General features: G+C 31.5%; 1 protein-coding gene across 2 annotated transcripts; it reads right to left on the reverse strand.

Annotated features, from left to right (window-relative positions):
- LOC110269029 lies at positions 2935–5272 on the reverse strand. Of its 2 annotated transcripts, none has more exons than XM_021116267.1 (2): positions 4857–5226; positions 2935–3206 (listed from the first exon to the last, which is right to left on the reverse strand). In XM_021116267.1, the coding sequence occupies exons 1-2, from the start codon at positions 5125–5127 to the stop codon at positions 3199–3201; spliced, it is 279 nt and encodes a 92-aa protein (XP_020971926.1). In that variant the 5' UTR covers positions 5128–5226; the 3' UTR covers positions 2935–3198. The 2 variants fall into 2 exon arrangements, with proteins under 2 accessions (XP_020971926.1, XP_020971925.1); XM_021116266.1 differs by lacking the exon at positions 2935–3206 and adding an exon at positions 3942–4303 and having other exon boundaries at positions 4857–5272.

The raw sequence follows: 9470 nt of genomic DNA on the forward strand, positions 1-9470 counted from the left end.
TGTGCTGTCTGGACTATAGAATTTTATTAAGGTGTTTGATAAGCATTTTCTTGTAAAAATATGGCTCAGTCTTAAAGGTTCCAAATTCTTGAAATCTTATCTTTTAGGAACCCTTTAGAGCTTGTACACAGTATTTGCTTTCTTGAATATTTTGTTAATCAGACACACATTAAAGGGGAGCACATTGAACAAAAGAAAGGGGGAGATTTCGGCAAATCTTCAAAGGGAAGTTTTCTAACCTTCTCTTTCAATTCAGTTTAATAATGTTTGTCATCAAGGGGGAGATTTTTGAGTTTGAAAAACTGAAATGATGATCAAACATTATTAAACTATAAATTAAAAAATTATTAAAATATTAAGTGTTCAAATTATTTCCAATTGGTTGTTTGATGTAGCTGTTAGTGAGCAAGAAGAAAAAAAATTAATTTCCATAATGGGCCAAAAGCCAAACAAGCCCAAGCTGAACATTGAATTAATTTAGTCTTGTGCAAAATTAATAATAGTTGAATCTTGTAAAGTAGTAAGAAACAAGTGGCCCAAAATCTTGAAGGAACCTATTCGGTGATCACAAGGAAGCTTCCTCAAGTAACCAAAAGTCTAACACGTGACTTTATGTTTTGGCAATTGAAAGTTAAAATTCAATTTGATTTAATTATATTGAAAGCTTCACACGTTACTTCATTTCTTGGTAACTGCAATTTGGAATTCAATTCACTTTAATGTAATTTAAAGCTTCCACGGAAAGCTTCCTCCTTTCTCTCTTCTCTCTCTTCTCTCCTTCGGTCACATCTATTACTCAAGAAGAAGATAGAAAAAAAGGAAGCCTCAAAAGAAAAGCCTATCAAGAAAGGCTAAGAAAGATCTTTATCACAGAAAGAAAGATTTGAAGAAAGGCTTAAAGATTTGTTGCTAAGAAAGGAAAAGATTGGCCTCGGTCAGAAAGTAGATTTATCTTGATAAAAAATTTATTTCCATTTTTGTTCCACCAAGAAGAAGATAGCCTCTGAGTCTCAAGAGGGGAAGAAGCAAAAATGGAAATCATGAAGCTGTCTTGGGTCAAATGTTTATCAACGCTCAGAATCAATTCTTGGGGTCAAAGTCAAGATCAATGGCCAAGATTGAAGAAGATGTATGAAAAAGGATGAGAGAGGTACATGCAAGCAGGTTCGGGTTCCCTTTCTCTCCTCTCTATTCGAACCGCTGCTACTCTAAGGTTGGAGAAGAAGTTGTTGGGTTGGTTGAATCGGTTTCAATCTTGGAAGCTTCCCCTTTTATATTAAGGGTGAACGGCCAAGGGTTGAAATCAAGGAGAGAAAGTGAAAAAGCCCAAAGTTCTCATAGCTTCCAAAAAGCTGCCTGAGTTCTTCTCCTTCAATGATGTTCATTTAGTTTTCTTTTTCTTAGTTTTGTCTATCTGAGTCTCATGGTATAAAAGGCAATCATGGTGAGGTTTATAAGAAAAAGCCAATGAGAGGAAAAAGGTAGTGAACAAAATTAGAGAAAAAGTCATAGATGTCTCAGAATTTCTTTGTACATCTTTGTGTTATGTTTCATGATCCTGCGGGGATTCCCTTGCAAGTTGGGTTAGCACTTTGCTGTTGAAAGCTTGGTTTGAGTCCAAGTCAAATTCAGATTGGGATTAGAATCTGAATTTGTCTAAGATAGAATTAGGTAGATCCTAAGAAAGAATTGGTGTTTGTAATCTTGAAAAAGATAGTGAAATTCCGTCACTATTGTGAGAGAGACTGGATGTAGGCTGCATTGCACTTAGCAGTTGAACCAGGATATATCTTGGTGTGATTCTCTCTTTTATGCTCCATTTCTATTTCTAGTTCTCAGGAGACAAAATGAAAAATATCTCTCGACTTGTTACGAGACAAAACTAAAATGTCTCTAAACTTGTTACGAGACAAAAATGAAAATATCTCCTAAAGTTTGTTAAAAAAAGTAAAAGCTATACTATGCGAAAAAAGAAAGCTAAGATTCAACTCCACTTCTTTTAGCCACTAATTACCATCAAGTTCAATTTTGACCAAAAAAAAATATAGTTTAATCAATTATATATGTTATAATTTGATTGGTCGAAAAATAAAAAATTCTTAAAAAAAGATATTTTAAATTAAATAACTTTATGTGAGTGACCTATATAGTATTATTAAGAATAAATGTCAACCACCCAATCTGAACCTGTTGGGATTCTCAATTACCAGATCTAGTGGAGTTATGAATGATAATTCCATAACGGAAACTCAACGGGTGGTAAAAAAACCTGCACCATTAAATTGATATTAAAAAAAAAATAGTAGTAAAACAAAAACATTAAATTTTTTTTTAAAAGAAAATAAAATATTTTTTAAATTTATTCCTAAAAGATTTTTTTAATCAAATTGGTTCTTCAAAAATTATAATTTAATCATATTTGTCCTTCAGTTACTTTATTAACAATTTTCTTTAAAGATTGATGTTGTAAAATATTAATTGATAACATATATAATACTTGATATGTCTAATTGGATATTGACCAAATATGTTTATGGAAATTTATTAATTTAGTCATTTTTTTCAATTACAAAAATCCTATTCCTAATATGATTTAATGACTAAATTGATAGATTTTCGTAAACATATTTAGTCAACATCTAATTGAACATGTTATGTGTCATGTATGCTATTCGTTAACATTTCACATCGTTGACAAAAATCGGAAGTGGAGTAATTGAAAGACATATATGATTAATTTGTAGTATTTAAAAAACTAATTTTATTGAAAAAAAAATTTAAAGACAAATTTAAAAAATGCATTATCTTTCAAAGATTAATTTGGCTATTAACCAAAAAATTTAATTTTGTGAATCGCTTTCGAATTTTATCAGTGTGCAATATTTCTTCATTTGTGATTATTCGTCTAAATAAATTTTAAATTGAATGAGCATGTAAAAGAAATTTCGGTAGCAATAATTTCACTTCACAATTTTTTGATTACATTTGATTGTAGCCTAATGGCTACTATTGCCTTGTAGCACAATTTAACTATTAAACCACAAGGATAACTGAAATAGTAAGGAAATAACAAATATAATTAACAAAGTATTTAAACATCCCGTATTGCAACGTGAATCATTTTCTGGTCTGATCGACGAGGTGCTCAAATCTTCTTCGATGTGTATTGAAATTAAAGATTTATTTAAATTTCAATTCTTACATGCCTGCAGAAAATAAATGTTAGGTTTTTTTTAGCATAACTATGAAAAAATTCTCTCTCACATAACAATAGTGTTAGTATATATAGACTATAAATACTGTAGTTCAAGCTCAAAGTATATATATAACACGGAAACCAAAATGGAACACAAAGTAAAATTAAAAATAAATTAAACTATTGAAATATTTTGGATTAGTTGCACTTTCCCTCTTGAACATTATTATTAGGTCATATGCAATTTTAGCCCTTGAACTTTAAAAATGCGCAAATTAACATTTAAATTTTTAAAGATTAAGGGTTAAAGATCACATAATCTACAATTCAAGAAGTAAATCGCAATTAACCCAAATATTTATTTTATATGTTATTTTGACTAGATCTTAAGGCCCTTGTCATATAGGTAAATGATTTATATGCTTTATTTTTTAATATCTTATTAATTTTTGATAAATTCTACCCAATTATTTTTAAAATAACATAAAAATCTTTTATGATGTGTCACGTTTTAATTGGATATTTACTTTTAATTTAAGTTATTATCTTAAGCATAGTTAGATTATACTGTAATAAGCCAAGAAGCAATAGTTCAAATGGCATAATCTCCCCATACTCAATTAAGAGGTTGCGGATTTGAGTCTCCATATCTTCGGTAAAAAAATAAAAAAAAGATTATACTGTAATAAATTTTTAAAAAGGGTAAATACATAATTTATTAAAATAAATATATAATTTATTAAAAGATTAGAAACGATTTTTTTTAATTTTTCAAATCACGTTAACGGTAGTCCTAATACTAAATTCTTCTTCCTCGTTCTCTCTCAATGTCACTCAACAACTCTTTTTCACTAGTCAGCCTCTCCTGAAGTCTCGAACGGCAAACTCCAAAGTACAGAAGTCACGATCACCGGCTCCTCTGATTCGTCTTGCCAGCTCCGGTGCGTCTCCAATACTACACCGTCACATTTGTGGCTCCCCTACTTTGCGTCGTCGTGTCTCCTTACTCCGGTGCATCTCTCATCATCGCGTCCTCGTTCGTCGCTACTGTCACCTCTGGCCAGATTCTGCTTCGCCATGCTTGGACAAATTGGTTTTCTCTCTTCTCTGCGTTCTTAAAACTCCCTATCAGTTTTTTTTATGTATTCAGTTGGCTTATAATTTGATTAAAATCAACGAGGCGGTGTTGCTTGGGAGGTGCGACGAAGATGAAGGAATGGGGAGAAGCGAAAGGTCGAAAGCCATTACAGAGGATTAGGATACAATTACATCTTCTGAAAACGATTTGAAAAAAAGTCATATTTCAATTTTTAATACTTTAAAAAATTGCATAATTACACATTTTAAAAACTAATTTAATTATAAAATATTCTAACTATGGTTAACCTAATAACCAATTAAAAAGTGACACATTACACCGGATAAGTTACATGTTACTTTACAAAGAATATGGTAGAATTCACCTTAATTTTTATACTACTCTAAACTTTTGGCGCAATTTAAAAAAAAAACAAAATTAAGATAATTATAGTTGAATATCCTACATACTTTGTATCTTTTATCAGTTAGCACTCACCAATGAGTGGAAAATTTTTCATATAATAAAATATGAATATTAAATAATTAATATAATATAACAATTTAAAATTTAAATACTTACCATTGTTATAACTTTCCACCGGAGGAACATACTTAGCATTGCATCTCCTAATGCAATCCTCCGCCGCCTCCGGATTATTTCTATAGCGGCTCTTGCATGATTGAGCACAACGTTTCAGCTTATATTCCGGATGTTGAAGACCATCGTATTGAGCTGAAGACCATTTTGGAATACTGTCATGCGATTCAACAATGATAGCACAAATAACAAATCCAATAATAATGAAGGAACATGTTATTTGTTTATACGTCACACCACCATTTCTAGCCATATATTATATATATGTGTCTTCTTTTTGTTTTGGAAATGCAAATGTATGATATACCATGCATGAAGTTTTATAAAGGCTTAAAATTTCAGAATTGATATATTTGTTACTTAATTCATGTCCTTTTAAATCGCCTTAAGGGTGTCCCCTCGCTTTGTTAGGAGTCATAAATTAACAATATAATCAAAACCATAAATTAATTTTGGTTGCCCCTTAAAGTCATTGAGTTTCGAGAAAAAAAAAATGGTCTTTACATATTTTGAGATTATGTAACTTATAAATATATAGTTTAGATGGATGCAGTAATATATAGTGGCATGATACTATTTTTTAAAAAAAATTAAATTAATAATAGCAGAAGTAACAAGTCAAATATGAAATCAGAGAAGTAATCAATCAAACTAAATTAACGTGGAAGAGATTACAAAAGTAACAATAAAAAAAAGTTTTCATAGGAATGTACAAAAGAACATAGAAGGAAAATTCAAAAGTTACCGTGTCGCGACTTGAGGAGATGCGTCGACAGAAGAGACAACAAAAAAAGAGATTGTCGAAGTACATGGTGGCATTAGCGCTAGTAGTAAGGAGATGAATGACTGTAGCGGTGGTGGTGGCAGTGACGACAACGACGGCTGTAATTTAGGGTTTCGATTAGGTCTTACTCACTATCCATCTTACTCGAAGCTAGCCCTAGTTTGCATCTTTAGAATGGGATTTGAATGTTTGTTTGGGCCTTCAAATGTGTGGGTGTTTTAACTATACAATGTTAGAATTTTTATTTTTTGAAATTTTATAAATGGTCACAAATAGATGATGTTGGGGAGGTTTTGAAAAATCTCCACTATAAAACCTCCACCAATTAATAAGAATCTTGTAGTGTTTAAATCTTTAGGTCATAAAAATTCTAATACTATATTATGAAATTATTTCTTCTAAAAATTTAAACTAATAAAAATAGACACATGAATAATTATATTTCTAATCCTTAACATTTCACTTCATTTAAGTGATTAATTAATGGAGGTCACTCACATAAAGTTGTTCAAAATATCTTTTCTTAAAAATATTTTATTTCAACCAATTAAATTACCACACACATAATCAGTTAAATCATATTATTTTTGTCATAAACCAGATAAATTGATTCAATAAAAAAATTAGTGTTGAGTTTGAAAAAATAATATTAAAATGATGACCAAACATTATTAAAATATTAATTAAGTGTTTATAAAATATTTTCAATTGTTTGTTTGATGCTTTTGTTTAGTGTGCAGGAAGAAAAATTAATTTTTCATTGATCCAAGAAGCATGAAAAATAAGCCTACACTAATACTCCAAATATTGATCCAAAATGAGAAACAGGTGAACCAAGAAAAAAGAAAAGGAAACAAGCCACATGTTATGAGTAGAAAAGCAAATTAATTATGGCCCAAATAAACAAGCCAATCTTGATCACCAAACAAATGTTGCCTCATACCAAAGTGATTTAAATCAAGTGGCTGAATGTTAAAAAGAGAAAGAAATCTAAAGAGGCCCAAATCCTTCAAAGTCCATGATGAATTAAAGAAAGAAACCAAAGGCCACAAGCTCTATACGGTGATCACAAAAAGCATTTATTTTCTCCCATGCATTGGTTACTGGAACTCAAATTCCAATTCAATTAATTGCATTCCTTGGTAACCGAAACTCCCAATTCAATTCAATTTACTTTGCATTGAAAACTTTCACCAAAAGCTTCTCTCTTCTCTCTCCTCTCTCACTTGCTTTGGTCAAATCACATCATCTTCCAAGAAAGAAAGAAAGAAAATAGAATGCACAGAGAGTGGATTATGACCAAAGGCTACATGCTCCATACGAAAGCTATTCTCTCTTCTCTCTCCTCTCTCTTGCTTCGGTCAAATCACTCTTTCATAGAAGAAGAAAGAAAAAAATGGAAGACACAGAGGGAAGAAGATTTTTTTCACAGAAGAAAGATCTGTGAAGTGAGGCTAAAAGATTTCTTTGCCAAGAAAAGAACAGAAAAGTCTCGGTTCTTGAAGCAAATCTATCTTGAAGGCTCAGCAAAAATTTGTTTTCGTTTTTGTGCTACAAAGAAGATCTAAGTCTCAGAGTCTATAGCTGGAAGAAGCAAAAATGGAAAGCATGAAGCTGTCCTAAGTTAGATGCTCATCAACACTCAGAATCAAATTTTGGAGCCAAAATCAAGATCAATGGCCAAGATTGAAGAAGATGGATGAAAAAGGATGAGAGAGGTGCATGCAAATAGATTCGGTTTCTCTCTCTCTCCTCTGTTGAAGCCGCCGCTACTCTGATGTTGGAGAAAAAGACAGTGCTAGGGTTGAATGTGACTCAACCTTGGAAGCTTCACTCTTCTATATTAAGGGTGAACGGCCAAGGGTTGAAGGTAAGGAGTGAGAGCACACGTTTGGGTTCCCATAACTTTTTGAGCTGTTTATTCTTCTCCTTCATGGCTTTCATTGAATTTTTTTTTTTCAATTTAGTCTGTCTGTGTTTCATTGGTAAAAGGCAAAATGTGAGGTTTTGTAAGAAAAAGCCAATGAGTGAAAAAAGGCAGAGAGTTAAAGAAAAAGCCATAGTTATCTCAGAAATTCTTCGTATGTATTTCTGTTTTGTTGTCATGATCTTGAGGGGATTCCCTTGCAAGTTGGGTTAGCACTTTACAGTTGAAAGCTAGGGTGAGTCCTAGTCCCTTGCAAGTTGGGTGAGCACTTTGTTGTTGAAAGCTAGATTGAGATCTAGTCAAATTCAGATTGGGTGTAGAATCTGGATTTGTCCCAGATAGAAATGGGTAGTTCCTAGGAAGAAATTGGTGTTTGTAATATTGTGAAAACATAGTGAAAATTCATCATTGTTGTGATGGAGACTGGATGTAGGCTACATTGCACCTAGTAGCTAAACTAGGATATATCTGGCGTTACTTCTTCTTCCCTACTCCTTTCTCTGTTTCTGTTTATCAGGAGACAAAAACAAAAGTGTCTCTCAACTCATCACGAGCCAAAATAAAAGTATCTCTCAACTTGGCACGACACAAAAGTAGAAATATCTCCTGAAGTTTCTCTGAAGAATCAGAAATTAATATACAGTGAAAAAGGGGCTAAGATTCAACCCCCCATTCTCTTAGCCACTGATTACCATCAATTAAGTGAACCAAATTTTATACCAGTTTGAATTAGTATTTTTTTATATAAAATGACTACAATATCCTTATTATACAAAATGACTAAAATATCCCTATTATATATATATATATATATATATATATATATATATATATATATAAAAACACAATTCATATACCACTTACACATTTCAACAATAATCCATTCCTTTCGTTTTACCCTTTAACTCTCAAGGTTATCGCAGAACTGTCATCGCGTGCCTGACACCCAGCTCGAGGGGAACTGTCGTCGCCGGAGGCAAAATCATCCGTCACCCTCCTCCCTTCTCTGGCTCTCTGGCTCTGCGACTACAATTTTCTATACCTTTCTAACTATCTGTTATAGTGTAACTGCATCTCTTTTTCTCTGATTTTTGGCTCGCTGCTACTCTTCTCCTCCCCTTCGCCGCCAGTTCAAGTAAGACCTCCCATTTATCCTCTTCATCGTTCAATCTGTTGTACTTATGCTATATTATTTTTTTCTTTGTGTTTTTTTTTAAATATGCTTATGATGTATTATTGATGATTCTGTTGAATTTTGAGTTATTAATTTACTAAATTTTTATTTGAATTTAGTTTATTAATATTAAATTATTGTTGTTGAGATTGAATTATAAATTCAATTTTTTTAGTTTATCAATTTTATTCTCCCCTTGTTCGGTCCTAAATTTATTAATTTGATTATGAAATGCTCTTATACTATTGTTTAGTGCAACATCTTATAGGAGTTTGATATATGGTCTCATTTAATTTAATGGCTTACTATCACAATACACTTGCTTGTCATGTCAAAGAATGAGGAGAAAAAAAAAGGAGAAAGAAATGTGATTCAAAAACCATTTAAAAAGGACAAGAATAAGAAGATTCTAGTGTGAATGCAATTGAAATAAGTCTTGAATTGTTTTTTCATTTTAGTCAACTTTCTAACAAGTTAATTGATGAAATAGAAAGGAAAATAAGTATATAATATGCTTTGCTCAAACTTTAGTATTTCCAAATTGGTAAGAGTAGATCACTTTGTATGTATGACTTGTTTAGGAAAAATTTTAGATGAAGTATTGTGCTTTCTTATTTTTATATTTTATCTGGTAAAAATTGCTTGCAATCTTTTCATCATTTTGCACAAAATTTGTTTATAGGATGTCCATGACAAGTCAAGATCTGTGAC

The sequence above is a fragment of the Arachis ipaensis genome, chromosome B02 (assembly GCF_000816755.2).
Source record: "Arachis ipaensis cultivar K30076 chromosome B02, Araip1.1, whole genome shotgun sequence".
NCBI lineage: Eukaryota > Viridiplantae > Streptophyta > Magnoliopsida > Fabales > Fabaceae > Arachis > Arachis ipaensis.

Bases quoted from the DNA above. Each gene is read 5' to 3' on its own strand.
- LOC110269029 (XM_021116266.1), bottom strand. From the start codon at position 5,127: ATGGCTAGAAATGGTGGTGTGACGTATAAACAAATAACATGTTCCTTC. The intron at 4,304-4,856 runs GTAAGTATTTAA...TTAAGAACGCAG, and splicing joins GGTGGAAAGTTATAACAATG to AGAAGAGAGAAAACCAATTT.